Here is a 24,427-nt window from a genome sequence, read left to right as displayed (position 1 = left end):
TGGTGCACCTCTCGGTTTTTTCCTGTTCAGTGATAGACAAAAGTGAAAAGCTAATAATGCTAAGTTTGGTTGTCAAGTGAAATAAAGTAAATTTTATTTTCATATCATCAATTCACAGTGGAACTTATCTCAAGGCACTTTACATATGGGCTAGGCCGAGAACCACGCTCCTCACAAATTAAGAAACCAACTAATCTCGCATGAGCAAGCACTAGGCAACAGAGGCAAGCAAAAACTCCCCCTTAGGAAGAAACCTCAAACAGACCTGGGTCTCTGTAGTGGGTGGCTCTTTACCTCAACTGGTTGGGTTGCCGTAAACCAGGGGTCATTGAGAAGGGCTACCAGTTTGCTACATCTGAAATAACAAATTTGCTCAAATTACCTTTTAATATATGCTTGCTTTGCTTTAATATTTTAGCAAAAATCAGTAAGTCGACGCTCATGATTTGCTTTGGCAGGCCACACACAGTGTCACTTAAAACTGAGCATGATTATACTTGACCCTACAATTAACTGTCTATTAAAATCCTAATAAAGTGTCCACTAAAGCAGTGTTTCCCAACCTTTATTAAGTCAAAGCACATCGTTTTTATTAGAAAACTTTCACGGCACACCACCCAAATTTTTTTCCAATAAAAAGTATAACAATGTAATTATACAACTTATAAACTTAGTTGCGTGATTAAATCTGGGCCTATGAGTTAAACACAAAGCTGTTATTTGCTTGTATGAATGGCAACAAGTAGACCGGTTAATTGTACCTAAGGCCATCTAGCATTTAATAGGCATTTAATTGTACTGTGTGTCACTATATGTTGCTGGGATAGATAGATGAACAAAGATAGATTATTTGTAGTACAACCCCAATTCCAATGAAGTTGGGATGTTGTGTTAAACATATATAAAAACGGAATACAATGATTTGCAAATCACGTTCAACCTACATTTAATTGAATATACTACAAAGACAAGATATCTAATATTCAAACTGATAAACTTTATTGTTTTTAGCAAATAATAGAATTTTATGGCTGCAACACGTTCCAGAAATGCTGGGATAGGGTCATGTTTACCGCTGTGTTACATCACCTTTTCTTTTAACAACATTCAATAAACATTTGGGAACAGAGGACACTAATTGTTGAAGCGTTGTAGGTGGAATTCTTTCCCATCCTTGCTTGATGTACAGCTTCAGCTGTTCAACAGTCCGGGGTCTTCGTTGTTGTATTTTATGCTTCATAATGCGCCACACATTTTCAATGAGAGACAGGTAGGCCAGTCTCGTACCCGCACTCTTTTACTAGAAAACCACACTGTTGTAACGCGTGCAGAAGGTAGTTTGGCATTGTCTTGCTGAAATAAGCAGGGGGGTCCATGAAAAAGACGTCGCTTGGATGGCAGCGTATGTTTCTCCAAAACCTGTATGTACCTTTCAGCATTAATGGTGCCTTGACAGATGTGTAAGTTATCCATGCCATTGGCACTAACACAGCCCCATACCAACACAGATGCTGGCTTTTGAACTTTGCGTCCATAACAGTCCAGATGGTTCTTTTCCTCTTTGGCCAACGTCCACAATTTTCCTCTTTAGACAACGTCCACAATTTCCAAACTCAATTTGAAATATGGACTTGTCGGACCACAGAACACTTTTCCACTTTGCATCAGTCCATCTTAGATGAGGTCGGGCCCAGAGAAGCCGGTGGCATTTCTGGGTGTTGTTGATAAATGGCTTTTGCTTTGCATAGTTTCAAGTTGCACTTACGGATGTAGCGCCAAACTGTATTTACTGACATAGGTTTTCTGAAGTGTTCCTGAGCCCATGTGGTGATATCCTTGACACATTGATGCCGGTTTTTGATGCAGTGCTGCCTTTGATGATATTATGGACCGTAGATAATGAAATCCCTAAATTCCTTGCAATTGTACATTGAGGAACATTGTCCTTAAACTGTTTGACTATTTTCTCACACACTTGTTCACAAAGAGGTGAACCTCGCCCCATCTTTGCTTGTGAATGACTGAGCAATTCAGGGAAGCTCCTTTTATACCCAATCATGGCACCCACCTGTTCCCAATTAGCCTGTTCACCTGTGGGATGTTCCAAACAGGTGTTTGATGAGCATTCCTCAACTTTCTCAGTCTTTTTTGCCACCTGTCCCAGCTTTTTTGGAATGTTTTGCAGCCGTAAAATTCCAAGTTAATGATTATTTGCTGTAAACAAAAAAGTTTATCAGTTTGAACATTAAATATCTTGTCTTTGTGGTGTTTTCAATTAAATATAGGTCGAAGATGATTTGCAAATCATTGTATTCCTTTTTTATTTATGTTTAACACACCATCCCAACTTCATTGGAATTGGGGTTGTAAATAGAAAATGGAAAAAAATGGAAATTGGATCCTTCCTACAGCACACCTGATGATCTCTCAGGGTACGCTAATAGTGGTTGGGAATCACTGCAATATGGAATGGTAACATTACCACACTGTTTGTAACCATTTTGTGTACGTGTTGCTTCTAGGTGTGCATGTTGTGTTCCGTCGGCTATCATCTGTTCTTGTGCCATCGATCGGAGAAGACGAGTCGTCGCTGGCTGGCGTTGGACTACGCGGGCATTTCTGTCGGCATCTTGGGCTGTTACGTGCCTGGCATCTATTATTCCTTCTATTGCAATGCTGTATGTGGCGCGCAGCATTTCCTCCAACTCTGACAGGACTTCACTACTTAATCAGTTTTTAATCATCTTTTTGTTTTCCAGTTTTGGCGGCAGGTCTACTCGCTGACGGTGCTGTGCATGATCCTGTTAGTCTGTGGTGCCCAGTTCCACCCACGGTACATGACCGCTGAGTGGCGGTGCATAAGGGTGTCCATCTTCTTCGGCATAGCCGTTATCGGTGTGGTTCCGACGTGCCACTGGGTGTTGCTCAATGGGGGGCTCACCTGTGACATCGTTAAGGTGAGGAAAGATTCATCCAACAAAAGCTCATGATCGGTGGTTTCCAAAGTACCACCATCATGACCAACATTATGATACAATAGTGTTGTAGTCCTAAATGTTAATCAAAAACAAGACAGAGCTTTTATTCCTAAAAAGTAGACTTAATATTATTGAAAGCCACTGTAGCTTCATGTATAGATTGAACATTACCACTGGACTTAGATATAGAAAAATAAAACAAATACTTAAAAATAATTACATTAAAATGTATTACACATAAAAGTTGAAGTAAAAATAACCTATTAAAACTATACAAAATAAATAAAATATTTCTAATATTTCTGTTGTTGCTGGGTCAACTTGCCACTGTGTGAAAATGGCCTTTTTCAAATTAAATTGGACATAAGGCCAAAAAGGCTTTGCACTTTCTTTGATAATCAATAAAATGTGAAGTCTAAAATCAAAAGTTTTACATATTCTGTAAATCTCAGGTGAATCTCAGTACTTTATTCAATATGACATTGCTTTGCCGACGTTGTGTTTTGTCATTTGTGCAGATGTTCCTGCCTCGCCTGATTGTCATGTACCTAATCGGTGCAGCTGCCTTCGTGTTCTACATTACCAAGATGCCTGAACGCTGCTTCCCCGGTGAGTCCATTTCATTCCGCCTTTGTCTCTCGCCAAGTGCTGCCTACTCACCAGCCGATGCACTGAGAAAGAGGACATGTTAGTGGAATTCACTCAGTTTAAATGAAAAAGTACAGTGCAATAGGGTTGGCACAATGGCGGTGAGCCAGGGGGAAAGAGTCCATAAAGACAGAAGTATTATTTCACACTTACCAAGGAACATAAAATTTCAATGTGTACCACAACAGCATGTCTCCGATTGCCAACACATGGTAACGCACGGATGTTAGCTAATTTAATATAGTCTGCTATTGCTATTTAGAACCTATTGTAATATCCCTGCAAGTGGTCAAGGACAGACACACTCCCCGGGGCACTTTCAATCGCTTTATTGATCAAATTCTCAGTTGTCCTGAGTTTCTTTGTTGCCTCCTAGATGTGTCATTGCTGTTCTCTTAGTGCAGTGATTCCCAACCAGTGTGCCGTGCCACATTAGTGTGCCATGAGCGATCTTCAGGTGTGCCGTGGGAAATTATCAAATTATTGATCGGTAAGACAAAAAAACACATAATAAGCACATTCCTAGGCGAGTTGCCGATGGTCACTGCCCACATGGAGTTAAAACTCAGTTAACAGTCAGCCAACTCTATAACACTCATTTAACAGCCAGCCAACTTTACGCTCTCCTTTGTCGACACCCATGCACTAGTCACACACACTCAGTCACAGATACGACAGTAGAATGTGAGGATGGCGACCCCAGGTGGACAAAAATAATACCTGTACCTCACATGGACTTGTTATTTTGTTTAATAATGCTAAATACATTTTTATCTAATTAATCGACAGGATAATTGGTTGAATACTGAAGTCTAAAAATTCAAACTGTCATGCAAGTGGAGTATAAAAAATAATTGTCTACTCAGCCTTAACGTTGATGAAAATTGATGCACACATAGCATTTCAGGAAGTGGAGAGGGAGAATTACTAAGGTGAGTCATCTTGTATGAAGATACCACCTCCAAAGCCGGGGGCAACTTTGTTGCCCCATTCCTTGTTGGTTCCGTTTTTACACAACAGCGAAAAAAGCTTACATCGAGTATTTACATACCTTTCTTTCTTTTAGGCCACGTGAACTATGTTGGCGCCAGTCATCAGGTGTGGCACGTTTTGGTGGTTGCAATGCTTTACTGGTGGCATCAGACCGCAGTCGACATCATGCAGTTCCGGCACAGCCAGCCCTGCCCCTAAAAGACACAATGACAATGATCAAATAACATAATAATGCACTTGGGTATAGGCGAAAAAACCAATTGCTTTTCGTTAATGTTGAAAACGTTTACATTTGGTCAATACAAACAAGCACGTCCACCGGAGCCAATATGTGTCAGTAGCAAGTCGATTAAGAGGACTGCAATTGCCAGTACAGTGGAACCTCAATTTAACTGACTCCGATATAACGGTTATCGGCTGGAACGGACAGAAAATAGTGTCCAGAAATAGTGCCCAGTTCACTCAAATCTCCGTTTCTAGTTCCAGAATCGGCCATTGTTGTTTACTGGAGTTGTGGAACAGTCAATAGGCAGAGACTGGGCCACATATTTCTGGCTTGTGCCGCTATTGTAACAGATATACAGTATGAATACTAGATCCGGCTAACAGATGTGCCTACGTGGCAGCCAAGTTGGATGTGGCAACATTTTATCAAGAGCAATGCAAGGAAATTAGCCTAGCGTCACCCTAGGTATGCAGCTCACGTATTTACCTATCTATCTATGGAATCTATGGCTGTTGTTTACGAGAGCGAGCGCTCGTCCCCCGTCCTATTAGTCTGTTAAATCGAGGTTCCAAAAAAAAAAAAAAGGAGCCTTTTATTGAACAAAGAAGCACTGTCAACGACACGGTGCGTGTCGCTGCCTAAAGTGTTCAAAAATATTTGGTGTAGGTGGGTGGGTATTAGCATGTTATTTATTTAGCATGACACAATTTGTGTTTAGAAGCAGGAAACTTGATAGTGTGATGGATGCCAACAGTCAACCAACTTCATTGCTCTAATAATCATAGATTTGGCTGTTAGGTATCGAATATTTCCAACAAACTGGAAATGTTACAAAAATAATAATCATTGCCATTTCTATTCCCTTATATGATTATGGAGTCGTATGATATCTATTGTAATGTGAAATGTATACTTGTCGCAAAGCACTACAATTGCATGGCGCTCTAAAGAGAACATTTACTTGATTAAATTAAATAGTGGGCGCTACCTCTACATTGCTTGTGGTTTCCAATAACATCATTGATATTGTCAGCATGTTTTCTTCATTTGTAATAGTTGAAAAAGCTCGGGGAAACGAATGATCCATGCTGAATTTGTGAGTTTTCTCACTTACAAGGAAATGAATTGTCTGTATTTATTCATTATAGTAATAGGCCCTGTATCAGTAAAAGTAGAAAGGTGGCACAATATAAATGTGATAAAATATTTGGCATTTTAATGAGAAAAGTAAGCATTTGATCCTCAAACAAAACATAAGTTCGTACTTGATATAGAAACCCTTGTTGGCAAGCAGCAAGTTGGTCACCAGGTTTGCACAGAGCTCAGGAGGGATTTCGGCCCACTCCTCTTTTCAGAATCACAGTTGTCAGACTCCAGCACGGAGGTAATTTTTCATACATTTGTGACTAATATGCCACACTTGTATATTGTATACAGTATAGTCTTCAAACCTACAAATCCAACAGAAGATCAAATAATCATGCCCCCCCACTGTAAAGCCAAACTATGCATGATGTAAATATCTATTTTTGTATACTTGTGTAGGAGTGATTGCATGTCTTTGGCCCATTGGGTGATTAGCTGCCTCTTTTGTTTTACTCCTGTTTTACAGCACAAATTAGGTAGGCCATCTCTGTATGACAGTATATTATAATGTGTGTGTAATGTGTGAATTGGGCCAGTCTGACTTGATCCGGGAAGCTTGAAGGATGTTTGTTGTTTATAATTTGGCTCAGTCTTTGTTATACAGCACAACTTCATTGATTTGCCTTGTACCAGAACAAACGTATACAGTACATGCACTGACTAGACTTTTGCACCACGAGGCCACTGTCGTATTCTTTTTATCTTTTAATTTTTATTCTGACATTAGGCTGTTTCTTGATGACGTGATGTTGCCTTCTGTCGTTATTACTTTGGACTTTTCATCAATCGTCTGTGCTTTTCTCAAATATGATATGTATCACGAAGCACTGGAACTGACCGTAAATGCTGAAACTTAAATAATGTCAGGCCCCATGTGCAAAGAAATATGTTTTCAATGAATAAAGAATGCTGGGAACTATTTGTTACCAAGTGTCATACTGTTCCAACTGTCACATTGTAAATAGACAAGATGCCACGGAACATTCCCCCAAAGGGTGTTGAGCTTGTCATTTCTAGTGTGAACGATAGAGGGCGGCGTTGGTGCTCTTATTAAGAATTTGAACCACAAGTAAAAAGTTTCTCATTTTAACCCTACGCATAGATCATACTGCATGTGATCAGTGATTTTAATTTTATTTTATTTAAAAACAAAATACCCAAAATGTAACCATATTTGGTCACGTAAAAACTAAATACATAGCTGTGAAAAAGTATTGGCCCCCTTCTTAAATTCATAAATGTTTGCATATTTCCCCCATTTCCATGTTTCAAATCATCAAACAAATGTAAATATCGGCCAAATATAACCCAAGTGAACTAAAATGCTGTTTTCAATTGGTGACTGTATTTATTAAGGAAAAAAAACAACCTAAAAACTGGTTAGGCCATCCTCAGTAGCAACAACTGAAATCAAGCATTTTCTATAACTGGCAATTAGTCTTTCACATCTCTGTGGAGATATTTTAGCCCGCTCTTGCTTGCAGAATTGTTTGAATTCAGAAAAAATGGAGGATTCTCAAGCATGAACGGCCTTTTTAAGGTCACGCCACTGCATTTCAGTTGGATTCAAGTCTGGACTTTGACTAGGCCTCACCAAAACCTTCATTTTGTTTTTGTAAGCCATTCTGAATTTAACTTGCTGTTGTGTTTTGGATCGTTATCCTGCTGCAGAACCCAAGTGCACTTAAACTTAGGTCACAAAGTGATGGCTGAACATTCTCCTTAAGGATTTTCTGTTAAAGAGCAGAATTCATGGTTCCATCAATCACAGCGAGTTGTCCAGGTCCTGAAGGAGAAAAGCAGCCTGCTGTTATGATGTTCCATTTCTGAAATGCTGTGCTAGATTTACACCAGATGGCACAAGACACACACTTTCAAAAAAGCTAAAATTTCATCTCAGTCCATATAAAATTCTCTCAAGTCTTTTTTTTTGCAAAAGTAATATGAGCCTTTAAGTTCTTGTTGGTCAGCAGTGATTTTCGCCCTTGGACCTCTGCCATGGATGCCATTTTTGGCAAGTCTCTTCCTTGTTGTTGTGTTGTGAACACTGACCTTAACTCAGGCAAGGGAGGCCTGCAGTTCTTTAGAAGTTGTCCTGAGTTCCTTTGTCGCCTCCTAGATGTGTCATTGCTGTTCTCTTAGGGCAGTGATTCCCAACCAGTGTGCCGTGGCACATTAGTGTGCCATGAGCGATCTTCAGGTGTGCCGTGGGAAATTATCAAATTTTACTTACCTGCTCAAAAAATTATTCATTTACAAGAAATAATGTATCTTTGTTACTCTATTTATGCCAGTGAGGCATTGTGATAGACTATTCTATTAGACTCTTCTATTAGATGGCTTCTATTACTCTTCTATTAGATGGCAGGAAGTACATACAGTAATTACTGTGTATCTACTTTTTGTGACATTTTTGTTTGTTGGTGTGCCGTGAGATTTTCCAATTGTAAAATATGTGCCTTCACTCCATAAAGGTTGGAAATCACTGTCTTAGGGTCAATTTTGGAGCCTCCTGCGAAGGTTCACCACTGTTCCATGTTTTCTCCTTGTTAGGATAATGGCTCTCCCTATTACTTTTTCACACAGGGCCAGGTGACTTTGAATACTCTTTTTCCTTAATACATTAAATTAACTTTTAAAAACAACATTTTAAAATCACTGGGGCTATATTTGTCTTATATTTAAATGTGTTTGATGATTTTAAACATTAAAGTGGGGAAACTATGCAAAAAATATAAGAATTTGAGAAGGGGGCCAATACTTTTTCACGGCACTGTATTTGAAATGTTTTGTTTTTTTTAAATACCAAAATATAACCATATTTGTTCAGGCAAAAACTCAGCATACACTATATACACAATAAGTAATGAAGGCCTCTCCAAAGGTACACAGTATGTAAAGTAGATGTGTAACTTTGCATTGAATAATTAGACCATGAGATTCTGCTGGATGCTGACACTCATTGATGTTTAACAAGTCACTCACAATTTGTAAGAGTGCTAATTATGTTGGGAAATGGCGTCGCGGAAGAGTGGAGCATCTGACGCATCACTTTGTCACTATTAATGTGACATACTCCACTTTTTGACTCATGGTCAACTTGTCAGACTCAGCACATCCGGTGCACGCACAGGCCATAAGAAAATTAAACGTGCATCTCAATACATTAGAAAATCCTGGAAAATTTTATTAATTTCAGTAGATTTGAAAATGTCACAATTTGCTCACTTGTATGTAGTGATATATTTATTTCTCGTAATTTTGCTGATTAGATCTTATACCTCATGAAAAAACCCAAATTCGCCGTCTTAAGAAATTGGAATATTACATAAGAAACATTCCAAAATGATTTTAAACAGAAATTAAGTAGGAATTGTCTTTATGAAACAGAATATCCTGTGTTTAATGAATCTATACAACATATGAGTTCACTTTTTGAATTTAATTACAGTACTGAAATAAACATTTCCAGGACATTCCAATTTATTGAGATGTACCTGTATAAATACATACAGTACATATACTGTGTAAATAGTCAACTTATTTCAAAGGTTGGTTTCAAATTCAACATCATGTTGTCACGGTTGATTTCAGGGTTGTATTGGAATTATGCATAGTAACATTTTAAAAAATTATTTTATTTCCATAATGATGACGCCAAATGTGTTCCTGCCAGTTCTGAGTAATGCTATATGATAAAAGTGTTTTGATTCATTGGATGCCTTAAGTTACATTTTGTTGTGGTTCAATGTTGAAATATTTAGTTTTTTTAAATTTGGAAAAACAATATAACTATCCACTTTTTCAGATTAAAAATAAAAATACCTATTTCACATCACATTACAGTTTTAACTAATTTCAGTGTTTTTTTTTTTCCAATTCTAAATAAAGTTCCTCCACCTCTCACTTAATGTTGGCAATAATTGCAGTTTTGTACCAGAATTATGTGTAATATTAGCATAAGAAATGTTTTCCAGAAATACAACATAAATGAGCTCTCTGTCCAAGTTTGTTTACAATAGTTCGTTAGAGCAATATTGTAATAAATACATTGTCGCTAGAAGAAAGTCATAGATGACCATCCTGTAACATTTTGGCATGGTTCACTGAAAAGTACTTTTCTGCCAATTTTTTTAAATCCATAAACACAAGGCCGTGTTGTTTCTCTGGAGTAAAAAACAAAAATAAATAAAAATAAACAAAACCTGGCGGCACGGTGGACGACTGGTTAGAGCGTCTGCCTCACAGTTCTGAGGACCCGGATTCAATCCCCGGCCCTGCCTGTGTGGAGTTTGTATGTTCTCCCCGTGCCTGCGTGGGTTTTCTCCGGGCACTCCGGTTTCCTCCCACATCCCCAAAACATGCATGGTAGGTTAATTGACAACTCTAAATTGCCCGTAGGTGTGCATGTGAGTGCGAATGGTTGTTTGTTTGTATTTTAGGCTCCTACACAACATTCTTGTTGTGGACTTCGATGTACCTCTGCCATATGTTGACATAATGTGACAAACATGACATATTTGTACCAGTCCACAAAATAAAAAAATGAAAAAAGAAGTGTGAGTTGTGGTGGCCCAGAAGGGTCAAAAAGTATATTAGCGAAGTGCTCCACTGTAAAAGTGGAACTTCAAAATAAGACATTAATAACATTACATTTGCTTGATAGTGAATAATGACCCAACAGGTTTATTTTGCTTTGATCTTGGTCATTGTTTTTGTACCTCCTCATACAGATTCTTGACCTGAGTTGCGGGATTTGATAAACGTCATAGGAATAAGCGTCATTTCAGCTTGTATCACAACAATTCGTTTACAGCTATATTTTGATTGACATTCAGAACGCGCCTGATTCAGCTGGACCAAGTGCGAGTGACAAGTACAGTGGTCTAAAGGGGTCAAAAAAGTGTTTTGTGAAAATGCGCCAACCTAAAAGTGAAACGTGCGGGAACAATGTGATCATTAAATAAAATCTGTACTGACTGATGAACTGAGTTTTGCTTTGATTTTGGATTTTTTTTCCTATCTTAAATTATTCAAATGCACATACAGTTGTGTGATGGGTACCGTCCATGGGTTAAGGGGTACAAATACTCTGAGCACTGACAACCCATGTGATGCTACCGCCTTGGTGCAGGTCTGCTGTGCTCTATGGAGTTCAATTTTAATTGGACTTTTGGTTGTGCTCTTTGACGACAAGTCTTCCCTCACAGCAATATCAAAGCTGCCCACATGTACTACACTGTTCCCCCGCAAATTTGCACATTTTATTGGAAACTATCCTCCGTTATTGGCTGAAATTTCACCTGTTCGAGCTTGTGCCGAGATTCGAACCCAAGAACTCTCGACTCTGTGGCAGATGTGCTAAACACTGCCCGCCATGCTGCCACGAGCCTACATATTTTCCCCATTTAGTTCATCTTTTGTTCTACAAGTCAGAGTCTTCTAAGCTCTTGTCCGTCTGCCGAATGCTTGTCTGCAGGACGGCATGGTGGACTGTGTGGAACAGCATGTTGCTCATGTCTTTGCCACCCTTCCCAAAAAACTGTCCCTTCTGCAAGGTATCAATGAGCGTGATGTTACAGCAGGCGAGCACCACTCTCACGCCTATCTCCTCAAACTCTGTGAGCAGCCCTTTAAAGGCAGCCATGCCAGTGGAGTCTATGAAGGGGATGGCAGAGCAGTCCAAAATGATGGCATGGAAGTCCAGTTCTCTTTGAACGAGTGCCACAACGACATCTCCATTGTTGGCGTCTCCGTTTGCCTGGGCCTGTGTCATGGACATCTTTTTGGCCTTCTTCCCTGCCTTTTTCCTCCTGGTCATCTCCAAGAAAGGTGTCACCCCGACAGCTTTGTAGAGGGCTTTCAGGAAGGTGTCCTTGTTGGCGTAGTAGAGAGGAGCCTGGAAGCGGAAGACTCGCACTCGGGTTGGCGGGACCAGGTTTTGGTATTCCTCCACATCCTCATAAAGATCAGAGTCGTTCGCCCGGCCCAGAAGAGAGACCTGATTTTTGACATGGGAATTTTGAGATTGACTTTCAATCTTTCACTCATTGGTAATCTGTAAAATTGCATAGATTGGCAAGAATAGGGTGCCGTATGAGTCTATTTTTGTCCGTAAAGGTAACTATCATACGTAATACTGTACTGGACAGAAAGATAGATGTTTGTACACCTTTCAAGTCTTTATACTCTAGGTACAAATATGTTCCCAAGCTATACGGTTAATTCTTAAAGGCACAAAACAGAATAGGGGCCTCTCTTCAATGTGTTTTAACGACTTGTTTTGCGTCACAAAAGACTGATACCGTTCATATTTCGGGCATGCCTTTAACTAAGGAGATAAATATTTGAGTTTCCACACCAACACTCGGGCGAGAGCTGTCCTATCTGCCATATGTGAGTGAACTGATGAAGCATGCTCCGATGAGAGGCGAAACGTCTTCTAAGACAACCAGTTGCGATCGATTCAATGCCCTCAGAAGGAAGCAAATGGACAGAAAATTGCTCTATGCAGTTCCATCGCTATCACTCACCTTAGGGTTCTGGGTCTTATAGATGATGCAGATCATAGAGAAGGTGATGCCAATCAGGAGGCCGAGCTCGACGCTTATCAGAGCTGTGGCCGACATAGTGACCAGCCAAACCACGGCGTCGTTGCGGCTGGCTCGCCACTTAGCGGGGAGGTCCTTGAACTTCCTGAGTGCCCCGCGAAGGCTGACAATGATGATACAGGCAAGGACGCACTTCTGGAGAGCGTGGAAGAGAGGCGCGAAGAAGAGCAAGACGAGCAGGATGACCAAAGCGCTGATCAGACTTGATACCTGATAGAAGGGCACAGAAACACACTCAGAATGCTACTTTCCACAAAAACTATAGTCTTCTGATGTGCTTTTCTTAGGTATGGACTTTACCTGTGTCTCACAGCCCGTTGAGTCCTTCACCATAGTTTTTGCCAAAGCTGCACTTGTGGTGAAGCAATGGAAGAAGGACGGGATGATGTTACAGCAGCCGATGGCGAACATCTCTTGGTTGGGACGAACTGTGTAGCCATTTTTCTTGGCAAACATCTCGGACAGTGACACGGTGAAGGCAAAGCTAGAAATGAAAATACATTTTTGTTGACCAATCACTATTTAAAAAAACAAAACAAAAAACAATCTATACAAACATACACCCTCATCGTACAAAGATTTCTTGTCATTTTTTATTATAAAATTATTGCAATTGTCATTGCTGTTCATATGTGTACCTGACTAAAAAGTCATTTTCTGATTCTTCACAGCATGTCTACCTAACTAACTAAAGAATTATGGGATAACACTTCAATTCTTGTTCATAATTGTGGCTTTTCACTTTTCTTCATTGTCATTATAGTTAGATTTGAAAATGCATTGATTTGTTATCATTTTAATACATTGTTAAACAATATGCAACCCACCACCAAGAACCAATGTGATGAATAATAGCAGGAACACACAGACAATGGATAGATCTCCAGTGCATTACCATTATAATATTAGATTTCATCATGAATTTGACATTTAGTGCAAATAAATGCCAATTCTGCTGCCCGTGAGACAGTAAGCCAGCTGCTATATTTCTTTTTAACAACCCATACGAAGAGATGCTGCTCCCACCAAGCAAAGATAGCATTAACTTGTTTAAAAATTACCTGATGACAGCAAGAGGAACGGCGTCCAGTGCTACTCTTGGCATCAGACTAAAGCTGGGCACTTGAGGAGGCATAAAGCCTGTGGGGATGTGTCCTGAAACACTGGTGCTGTAATGATGGTTGAGATTGCCAAAATGACTGGCCAGCGTGGCTCCGGCTACTACGACCAGCTCAGTGGGCAGAGGGATCTTTAAACGATTTTTGTAGCGTTCCTGGATCTCCTTCCCTGCCACTATAGAGACCCCGAAAACCCCCCAAATTAAAATGGCCTTATTGCACGTTATTCCGTGATGATCCAGAGAGTTCTGGTCCATATTTACCTAACACTGTGATACAGATGGCACTAGTGATGAGGTCACACACGTTGGTCTTGTGAATGTTGGCGAAGATGTTGAACCAGGTTACAACAACAGTGCCGTAGCCCTGATGGCGCGGGATCTTCAGACCCAAGAGGTATTTGGCTTGGACGGTCAGGATAGTAAACGAGGCTCCTGTGGCAAAACCATCCAACATGGGAGCCGAAAGGTACACAGAGACGAAGCCCAGCCGAAACACGGCCATCATAACCTGTGTAGGGAATTGCGAGACCTGCTTTATACTTCCATAAATAAAAGACTGCATTGTACATAGATGTGGGAAAATGAAGTAAATAACAGTATCGCTATGCCTTCTGTTCCAATATTATACTTTACTTTGTCATCCATCCATCCAGTTTCTATGCCACCTATCATCATTTGGGTTGCGATTGAACTGGAGCCCATTCAATCTTGCGATCTGTGATATGTTTAGGCTAGGAAACTTGAAAGTTGTTTCTTTACCTGGTAGGTACCAGCCAGGAACGTAAGAGCAGCAGCAATGCTAATAGCGTAACACTCCTTCCCACACTGCACACCCAATATCTCCACACAATGAGTTTGACTGGCTGTGAGGTTGATGCTGAATGAACCGTTGAACTCTGGAGCACCAGAAGAGTCCTCGTTGGGGTCAAATCCAGCGAGGAACACTTCTCTGTTGACCACCTGCAAAAAAGCGGAGGCTGTTACTAATAGATCAGCAGGTTGAAAAAGTCCAGGACCAGTGTGACACACCTCATATGTAGCTGTAGCTTACCTGTCCAACCATGAGGCTCATCAGGCTAAAGATGCCAACAGAAACATGTCTGGATGTCCCCATGAGGAAGTAGATGATGTTAGCATAAAATGACGTGTATAATCCATAGATGGGCTCTACTCCAGCCAGCAGGCAGTAGGCGATGGCTTGCGGTACCAATATGATTCCCACGATCAAGCCAGACATGGAGTCCCCCCACACGTACTCTCGCAGTTTGTACCTGGGCAGCCAGTGCAGCACAGGGAAGAGGCCATACAAGGTGGAACGTACTCGGGGCACAGAGCAGCTCACGCTCTGCTTCAGCTTGGACTTGAGGATCGTAACTGTGGGCTGCGGAGGACGAGCCCTCCGCTCCAACAGAGACGGTGGATGAGCTGGTGGGTATTCTTTGAGCTTGCCGAACTCCTCCATGGCCTCAAATGGGGAGAGTGCGCGGCAGATGAAGAGAAGGGTGGAGTTGATGGCTGGGTGGTCAGCTGTGCTCCTTGGAGATCATCAATTAGGAATAAACCAGGGAGAAAGGGGCAAAGACAGTGAATATCAAATGTTATGGCAGTGGAGCTACTTAATCACTCTACTCACAAATGACACCGATTCTCTTATTTACAACCCCAATTCCAATGAAGTTGGGACGTTGTGTTAAACATAAATAAAAACAGAATACAGTAATTTGCAAATCATGTTCAACCTATATTTAATTGAATACACTACAAAGACAAGATATTTCATGTTCAAACTGATAAACTTTATTGTTTTAAGGAAATAATCATTAACTTAGAATTTTATGGCTGCAACACGTTCCAAAAAACCTGGGACAGGGTCAAAGTTTACCACTGTGTTACATCACCTTTTCTTTTAACAACATTCAATAAACGTTTGGCAACTGAGGACACTAATTGTTGAAGCTTTGTAGGTGGAATTATTTCCCATTCTTGCTTGATGTACAGCTTCAGCTGTTCAACAGTCCGGAATCTCCATTGTCATATTTTACGCTTCATAATGTGCCACACATTTTCAATGGGAGACAGGTCTGAACTGCAGGCAAGCCAGTCTAGTACCGCACTCTTTTAGTACGAAGCCACGCTGTTGTAACACGTGCAGAATGTGGTTTGGAATTGTCTTTCTGAAATAAGCAGGGGCGTCCATGAAAAAGACGTTGCTTGGATGGCAGCATATGTTTCTCCAAAACCTGTATGTAAGTTTCAGCATTAATGGTGCCTTGACAGATGTGTAAGTTACCCATACCATTGGCACAAACACAGCCCCATACCATCACAGATGCTGTCTTTTGAACGTCCATAACACTCCAGATGGTTCTTTTCCTATTTGGCCCAGAGGACACAATTTCCAAAAACAATTTGAAATGTGGACTCGTCGGACACAGAACCCCGGCCCCGCCTGTTTAGAGTTTGCATGTTCTCTCCGTGCCTGCGTGGGTTTTCTCCGGGCACTCCGGTTTCCTCCCACATTCCAAAAACATGCATGCTAGGTTAATTGACGACTCTAAATTGCCCGTAGGAATGTGAATGTGAGTGCGACTGGTTGTTTGTTTGTATGTGCCCTGCGATTGGCTGGCAACCAGTTTAGGGTGTACCCCGCCTCCTGCCCGTTGATAGCTGGGATAGCCTCCAGCACGCCCTAGTGAGGAGAAGCGGCTCAGAAAATGGATGGATGGATAGTTTTCTGAAGTGTTCTTGAGCCCATGTGGTGATATCCTTTACACATTACACCGATGTCGGTTTTTGATGCAGTGCCGCCTGAGGTATCGAAGGTCACGGGCATTCAATATTGGTTTTTGGCCTTGCCGCTTACGTGCAGTGATTTCTCCAGATTCTCTGAACCTTTTGATGATATTATAGACCGTACATGATGAAATCCCCAAATTCCTTGCAATTGTACGTTGAGGAACATTGTCCTTAAACTGTTCGACTATTTTCTCACACACTTGTTCACAAAGAGGTGAACCTCGCCCCATCTTTGCTTGTGAATGACTGAGCAATTCAGGGAAGCTCCTTTTATTCCCAATCATGGCACCCACCTGTTCCCAATTAGCCTGTTCACCTGAGAGATGTTCCAGACAGGTGTTTGATGAGCATTCCTCAACTTTCTCAGTCTTTTTTGCCACCTGTCTCAGCTTTTTTGGAACGTGTTGCAGCCATAAAATTCCAAGTTAATGATTATTTGCTAAAAATAATAAAGTTTATCAGTTTGAACATTAAATATCTTGTCTTTGTAGTGTATTAAATTAAATATAGGTTGAACATGATTTGCAAATCATTATTATGTATTATTATGTATTATTTATGTTTAACACAACGTTCCAACTTCATTGGAATTGGGGTTGTATTACTCTGCTCACCTTATTTCCTAGACAGTGAACCCCTGTTTATTGCCAGGGATACGTTCCAGACTCGGCCGCAATAGGTGAAAATCCACATTATTAAGAAACCGTACAGTATACGTAAATGTATTATTATTATTTTTTTTTTTTTTTTTAAACTTCAAAATTGTAAAGCACCCGTGTACTGGCTTGATAGACACTCCGCTGGAAGGTTTTCAGTGACAATTTATTGCAACATTAAGGAGGAGTGCCCAAGGTAAAAATTCACTTGTGATAAGATAACAAAGCAATTTGCAAACCATACTCTATAGTACAAACCATATTGTGTCTATTTTATTATTTGTTTAATCCTCATCCTGTCTGCTGTTGCTCTGAGTGTCCACCAAAATTTAACTGACTACAATAACAAGACAGACAAGTTTTGTCCTAATTGTTTGCATTTCAATGTACTCTCTATAACTACAACGAAACACATTAAAGACTCTTGTCTCTAGCAATGATTATGCTTACACCAATGTACTGGCTTAATTTTGAACCATATTGGCACAAACCAGTGGTAATTATTGAAAAAAAAATTTAAAACCTTTGTCACTTTAAGTCAAATCACTGCATACTCCAATATAATTTTTTTTTTTTTTGCATCCTTTGCTTTTTATGGATCTGGTGAAAAGCACTCATAAAACTTGCTTGTAGCCTATGTGGTCATGCGGTGTTTATATCCTGGTCTTATATGTGACATAATGTGCATTGTAAAAGTAGTGTCAGAGAAAGCAACAAAATAAAGCATGAGCAACATCAACCATGCAAAAAGTCTTTTTGCTACCTTGGGGTCAAAATAAATCTTAAAAGCTGAAAAAAAAACAGCACGAGTCATGTGGTACAAAGTTCACTCTACTTTGTTGACTCTAATTGGAATATAATTTATGGATATATTGTCATGTCACTTCATATCTTATTGACTAGTTACGCTTAGAAACACCTGACAGTTTTACCTTATCAATATTTGTGGTTTTTGTAACCTCTTGTCAATTATTAATGGTAACATAACTTATAAAACAATTGCGCCTTAAAATGTTGATTTGTATGGTTAATATTAAAGAATTTTAGAATATCTCAAACTTTAATTTGAAATTGATCACATATAATGAATGCCAATTATCCACTTATCTGCCATATTATTAGTTTACAGTCACACTCTCACTGTGATTGTAGTTTTCCCTGTTGTCGAACTGCATAGCATTTATGTCTCAAAAGTGTTCTCTGTCAATTGGCTGTCTGTTGCCATACTAGACCGGCTCCAACTACCGCAGACAAATTCCTTGTGTTTTTTGGACATACTTGGCAAATAAAGATGATTCTGATTGTGATTCCGATTCTGATTCATACTGGTGGAAGGTTTTTCTTATATTATGGGTACCTTGTTTGGCTACGTGAGACTTGTTCAATTGTACCTAATAGCATTTTTGCAATGATACCTCTTTTCTGCAAGCTATAGTTCATTTGGTAAGATCAGAAAAGATATAGTATTATTAACTTTAAAGACAGAAAATGTAACTGCATACATGTTCGCCATGAATTGTTTGTCACACAGTTTCCACAAAGTTTGTTAGTTTCAGGAGCAAACCATGAAACCATGTGACACTAGCAGTAAAACAATATATGTCATCCATTATCATCCTCATCTCAACAGGATCATGCGGTGTGTTTCAGAACTCTTAATGGCCGATAACCCACTGAGGTAGTCAATAATAAACTACTAACATCTGTATTTCTCAGTTGGTATTAACACCCATTCATGATGTTACTGCATATATGTGACAATTGTGAAAATTCAGCACTTCCTTTACACGGTTACTTATGTTCTCTCACATCTTACAACAGCAGTAAAAGAAGGCAACTGGACCGTGAAAAGAAAGCATTACCGTCTTGCTCTGAAGCCTCTCTTGACTTTATATGGAAAAAAGCAATCGGACACAAATTATGAGACTATTTCGCTTTGTGATCTGACACAAGCAAGGTTAAAAACATCTCCCACAGAGCCTGGGGACAAAGCTCCATCGACAAACTTATAGGTTCCAGCCAAACATGGGCTTTCTTACTCAGTGCAAAAAGCACCTGATAAATGGCTGAGCATGGGAGGAAACACCCTGATGATCCTTTGTAAGCAGCAGTTAGATTGATCACCATGTCACACACTAAAACAATGGCCTAACTTTGTTACCGATTATTGGTAATCAAAGATGACAATAACTGATATTTGGAGGTGATATTCATTTGCAGTAAAAGGCAAAATATTGGCATCAAATATTTGAACAATGCAAACTCCAACACTTTGTTTAAATGCCTTTAAGCATACAAATGCAAGGAGTTTTCATGGTCATCAGCATCTCTTAGAAAGTCAACTGAAAATGTAATAAACAGATAAATAGTTGCCTGAAGTTTGCCCAGTTTTAAATTGATCTCTTATTGTAAAAAAAAAAAAAAAAAAAAAAAAAAAAAAAAAAAAACGGATATGCATCAGAATACCAAATATCGGTGTCGATAATCAGCCCGGCCAATAATCAGTCTATCCCTAATATTATATCTTATGACGTTTTAAGTTTAAAAGAGAAGACATAAAAATAACATTTTGTTAAATGTTTAGCAATTTACCTGAAGGTAATTTTTTTTTCCCCCCACCGGAATAATAATGTTTTTTATCCAAAATTTGATAAATAATTCAGAAGATGGAACATATAAATAATGAAGAATTGTTTTAAATGTTTTCTCACACATTCACTGCAAAATATTTCCGTAATATGAAATACTGTAGCAAGCAATCATTCGGGGAAAACTTTGGTACCACTTAACAATATGTCTCCCTTGCTGTAACAATAACATCATAAAGTGTCTGTAAATAATTATTAAACAGTTATAAATTACAATGTGCAACATTTTTCTTTTCTTACAAAATGTTTTGACAAGTGCATGCAATTTGTTTTTAACAATGCTTTATAACATGTTAATAAAACATTTATAAGCCATTAATAACATTTAAATAATGCGGTACTGCAAAAGGCTATTAGATTCCCCCCACACACTTGTACTCACCTGGTGAAGTTGAACCACAACACAGTCTGATGTGACGTCTAAGTCGTCCGTGTTGACTGAGTGAGTGCGATTGCTCTCGAAAGTGAATAAAGAGCAGCCCTCTGAGCAAACATTTTCAACTGGGTTGTCAGTTTACAGTGGGTGGGGCTTCATTTGCATCAAGTATTACATTTGTACATGAGGTTAACCTGAGTCAATTTTTGACCAAACTGCGCTGTTTATCTGGCGGCCTGTTTGCGCCTCACATAGACACATTGATTTCATGCAGGTTAACGTGTTTGACCTGAGCTGCAACCAGTCAGCACGTTAACAAACGAATCTAATGCCATCAACAATACACTTGTTTTTTTACACAATTGAAGATATCAGTCAGATATCTTTAATTGATTTACGCCAAACATTTCAAATCATTCTGCCAAGTGTTGGTCTATTAATTGCCTTATATTAGTGTAAAATGATCCTCATTATGACATGTTGTATAGTGTTTATCTTTATGTACCAGCCAGCCAGATCATTAGGACTACTTGCCCAGCATTGTTGCCTTTACCGTGGTGATATTGTTCTGTTTTGAGGTATTACAGTATTTGAACAATACATTCATTATTATACTGCGTTATAATGAGCGCTGCATCTAATATTTTAGTTACCTCAATTCGGAAGAACTCTCAATGGTCATAATGCTGTGATTGGTCGGCGAATATATTATTCAGTATCATCTTTTTTGAGGGACCATGTAGTAATTTGGAGACGGCGTGATTTTTCAGGAATGTGTTTGTAATTTTAAAAATTATCTTACATGGATTTGAAAACCATGATTGTGTCTGACCTTCTAAAAATCTTTTTTTTTTTTTTTTTTTTAGCAATATTTTTATGGAGAGTAACAAAAGTGAGGGCATCTGTTGTAATATAAAAATGCACTTGAGAGTTACAGTTTATAGTTTCCCTGAAACTATCAGTCACATTACAAATGGTACAACATCAGTGCAATTCACTTCAGAGGCTGAATGCACAGAACAGGACACAACACTGAAGTACTATAAATGATGACAATTGACTTTTGGAGCGCTTAATCCAAATATTTAGACATTAATGACTACATTTGCTAATAATAACTTCATTTCTAGAGCACCTTTAAAAAAAAAGGTTCACAAAGTGCTTTGACAGACAGAGTGGAAGACAGTACATACCTAACATCGCTATCATATATCATAAAGATAAAGTCAGACTTTTACTGAGAGCTTCTGTTTTTTTTTTTTTTTTTTTTTTGTCAAACTGGAGCAGTGTCAAAGTTTGCGCGCATGCGTACGTGTGTGTGTATTCTTTAAATACATTCTATGTTACAATGAAAGGCGTTACTGTCAGTGTTTCAGCTAATCTTGTCATCCCTTTCCTCACAACAGTCTTGGTGAAGATATTTATCATGAACGCTCATCAGCCCTACCATTATGTCCATCTTCCCAAGCTAATAATATTTCTTTCACAGGGGATGTATTACAGCTTTTTAAGGTGATGATGATGCGATCTGATGTTGGTCAGAGGGAGGAGATGTTCCAGCCTGAATGCATATGAATGACACTCACATATATAAATAGATTAAGTTTCTGTGGAACATCATCTATTTTGCCTGTGGGTGAAATTGAGGACACGTCCTCCCACTGAGAAACAGCCACAAGATGTTAGGATCATCTTGTCACATTGTTTAAACCATTACTGTACAACAACAATAACAACACTTGTCTCTTCTCCTGGGAGACGATCAGTGGACTGTCTCTTTAAATCCTTCTGCATCCATGTGTACAAGCTCCATCAGCCAATATGATGTCACAAGAAGGAAGACTAACCATGAGAGGAGGCGAAGGTTGGATGGCATGTGGAGGACATTCCATCTCCTCCACTGGCGTTATTTCATCCAGCATCTTTTAAGCTGCTGCCCACTGGCTTCTTCCTGCTTCCGACTGCAAAGCATGATGGGAGCTGTCAGCCACCCCCTGCAATTTTCCGTCTGGAGCAGAGCGAGAGGGGGAGGGGAGGGGAGGGGAGAGAAGAGGAGGAGGAAGAGGAGGAGGAGGACGGGCGTCGGGTGGGGTGGGTGGCAGAAGTTGATGGTTGCCATGGTGATGCATACTCAAGTGAACATATTGCTACATTTGTTGACATCAGCTGGTAAGAAATGCAATACATTTTTTTAAAAAACGCATCCTTTTTAAAGCCTTAGTTGCTGTGTTATGTGTTTGCCGCTTATCCTGTTCAGGGTTGCGGGGAACTTGAGCCTTTCCCAGCTGAATTCGGGCCAAAGGTGGAGAACACCCTGGACTGGTCAGTCGCAGGACGCATACAGTATAGATCAGTCATTCTTAAAGTGTGGTACACAGGATCCCCTAAGTACAGTTCAGTCCTATTTAACTTTTTGGTACTATACATTTGCATTTAATCTTTAAGAACTGTTTGTTTTAAAACCTGTATTTAGGTGCATTTTTTAAAAATTTATCTTCTATGTGCAATTCATGTCAATCAAATCATGATCTAATTGACCCCCGCCCCATTATCCTATATAATCTGCATAATATTGAATTGGCTACTACCAGTCAAAAATATTTTCTCATGCTATTAAATAGAGAAGTGTCTCAAAACTTTTGACTTGTAGTGTAAAACCTCTGCTTAATTTTTAATGAACACCTAGGCCTAGTACGCTGCAGTATTTTAATGTTAGCGTTACATGTATGTTTTGGAAATATGGTAGAAAGCTGGAGTACCCGAAGAAAACCCAAGCAAACATGGAGAAAACGGAAATGGAATGCCACACAAGAAGGTCAGGATTCGAACCCAAAACCACAGAGGTGCTAACCACTTGTCCATCGTGCAGCATCTGTGTGGATGTTAAACAACAATTTCACCTGCAATTAATGAGTAAGCTAATAAGATTTTTGAAAATTGACTTATAATTTGGTTGTATACATATATTTGGCTATCCGGCTGCTCACCCTATCAAGTGTGGAATTAAACAAACAAGTAAATCTTTTGTTATCTGCCTTGTTGAAAAAATGTGGTTCAGCATAACATAACATAATCATTGCCCCCATACCAACCCATACCATAACAAAGACACCTGGGAAATGTTTTGCGAATAAAAAATGGATCTCCTTGTAAGAATCATTTTTGATGGTCCGGGAGCATGAGTCTCAAAGTTTTCATGAGCCCCTCCAGATTGTGTTTAATGGGGTTCAGGTCTGATTGAGATTCAGGTGTTTCCCTCATTGACTTTTTTTTCTTTCTTTTTTTTTTAAATACTATCTGACATGTAGCGTCGTCCAACTGGGGAAAAGATTCAGAAGTGTCAAACATGATCTGCTTAAGCAGAAGGAAGCAAATATTGGTTCAAATATTGACTCTTCAAAGAGAGACAGGCTTATTCCACGTATGCTTGACACGTTTAAGGACCCTCGCAATCCCACAGTTATGCCCCGATGACCCTAAAAGTTCCACCAGTTAAGCTCCTCAACTATTGCAACACCGTCCCGGACAATTCCTATTTATTAACAGCCTAGGTTGAGAGCCAGCGCAATAATGTTTTAGTAGTAACTGTGACAAAGGTAGAATCATGTTCACAAAGAAAACAGCTGTCATCTGATGTGCGTGTGTGTGTGGCGGTGTGGGGGGTGAGTCGCTTTAATCATCTTGGTAACTGCATTAGTAGTGGAAGGTCAAAAAAGCATTTTGCTGACTCAGCAGAACACAGTGCAAATGACGAGAAAACCGGCGCCAATCAGCAAGAATGGAAAATATAGTGAATCCGCAACATATTCGCAGTTCAGCTTCATTAATTCATATTTCCTCTGCTATTCGCTGAAAAACTCACCTATTTGCTGTTTTTCTGCTCAGGCCGGAGCAATAGAATAAGAAATATAATACAAATATATTGCTTTATCACCATCTTTTGGCATTCTATTGCCAAGGAACTTTGGTCTTTTGGGAAAATATAACCCCTCAATTATTAATCCTAATTATCATGTTGCCTCATATTAACATGGTAAATTATTGTTTTGTAGCATAATGGTAATTTACTCGCGATTCATCACTTCTTCTCCATTATTGTTTTCTTTTCTTTCGCTTCTGTACTCTCGAGCGTCTTTGCGAAGAGTTTGTCGATGGCCTGGCCGTAAAGGATTGTGGGTAACATCCTTTTGTAATGGATGGTCAGGAGTAACCTATGCTTTCCTAAGCAT

At 39.5% G+C, this 24,427-nt stretch overlaps 2 protein-coding genes across 4 annotated transcripts in view; one reads left to right on the top strand and one right to left on the bottom strand.

Moving 5' to 3' along the window:
• LOC133413779 (progestin and adipoQ receptor family member 3-like) overlaps nucleotides 1–6,910 on the top strand; it is an 11,571-nt gene extending 4,661 nt beyond the window's left edge. For all 3 annotated transcript variants that reach the window (XM_061698566.1, XM_061698567.1, XM_061698568.1), the window contains exons 4-7: nucleotides 2,523–2,678; nucleotides 2,760–2,957; nucleotides 3,497–3,587; nucleotides 4,693–6,910. In XM_061698566.1, the coding sequence (XP_061554550.1) occupies nucleotides 2,523–2,678; nucleotides 2,760–2,957; nucleotides 3,497–3,587; nucleotides 4,693–4,817 (570 nt within the window). In that variant the 3' untranslated portion in view covers nucleotides 4,818–6,910. The remainder of the gene's footprint in view (nucleotides 1–2,522; nucleotides 2,679–2,759; nucleotides 2,958–3,496; nucleotides 3,588–4,692) is intronic.
• Nucleotides 6,911–10,678: 3,768 nt separating this feature from the next.
• slc26a1 (solute carrier family 26 member 1) lies at nucleotides 10,679–22,168 on the bottom strand. Its single transcript, XM_061698790.1, has 8 exons — nucleotides 22,046–22,168; nucleotides 14,774–15,257; nucleotides 14,482–14,682; nucleotides 13,984–14,230; nucleotides 13,664–13,895; nucleotides 12,903–13,086; nucleotides 12,525–12,812; nucleotides 10,679–11,992 (listed from the first exon to the last, which is right to left on the bottom strand). The coding sequence occupies exons 1-8, from the start codon at nucleotides 22,072–22,074 to the stop codon at nucleotides 11,417–11,419; spliced, it is 2,241 nt and encodes a 746-aa protein (XP_061554774.1). The 5' UTR covers nucleotides 22,075–22,168; the 3' UTR covers nucleotides 10,679–11,416.
• Between the last annotated feature and the right edge of the window lie 2,259 nt (nucleotides 22,169–24,427).

This window comes from Phycodurus eques, chromosome 15 (genome assembly GCF_024500275.1).
Source record: "Phycodurus eques isolate BA_2022a chromosome 15, UOR_Pequ_1.1, whole genome shotgun sequence".
Taxonomy (NCBI): domain Eukaryota; kingdom Metazoa; phylum Chordata; class Actinopteri; order Syngnathiformes; family Syngnathidae; genus Phycodurus; species Phycodurus eques.
Note: the sequence above shows the minus strand (reverse complement) of the source record. Positions and strands in the feature narration are given on the sequence as shown.

Coding starts and splice junctions, on each gene's coding strand:
- slc26a1 (XM_061698790.1), bottom strand. CDS start 22,074: ATGCCATCCAACCTTCGCCTCCTCTCATG. Junction 13,896..13,983: donor CATCTGTATCACAGTGTTAG/GTAAATATGGAC, acceptor GGGTCTCTATAG/TGGCAGGGAAGGAGATCCAG. Junction 13,087..13,663: donor GTTCCTCTTGCTGTCATCAG/GTAATTTTTAAA, acceptor TTTCATTTCTAG/CTTTGCCTTCACCGTGTCAC.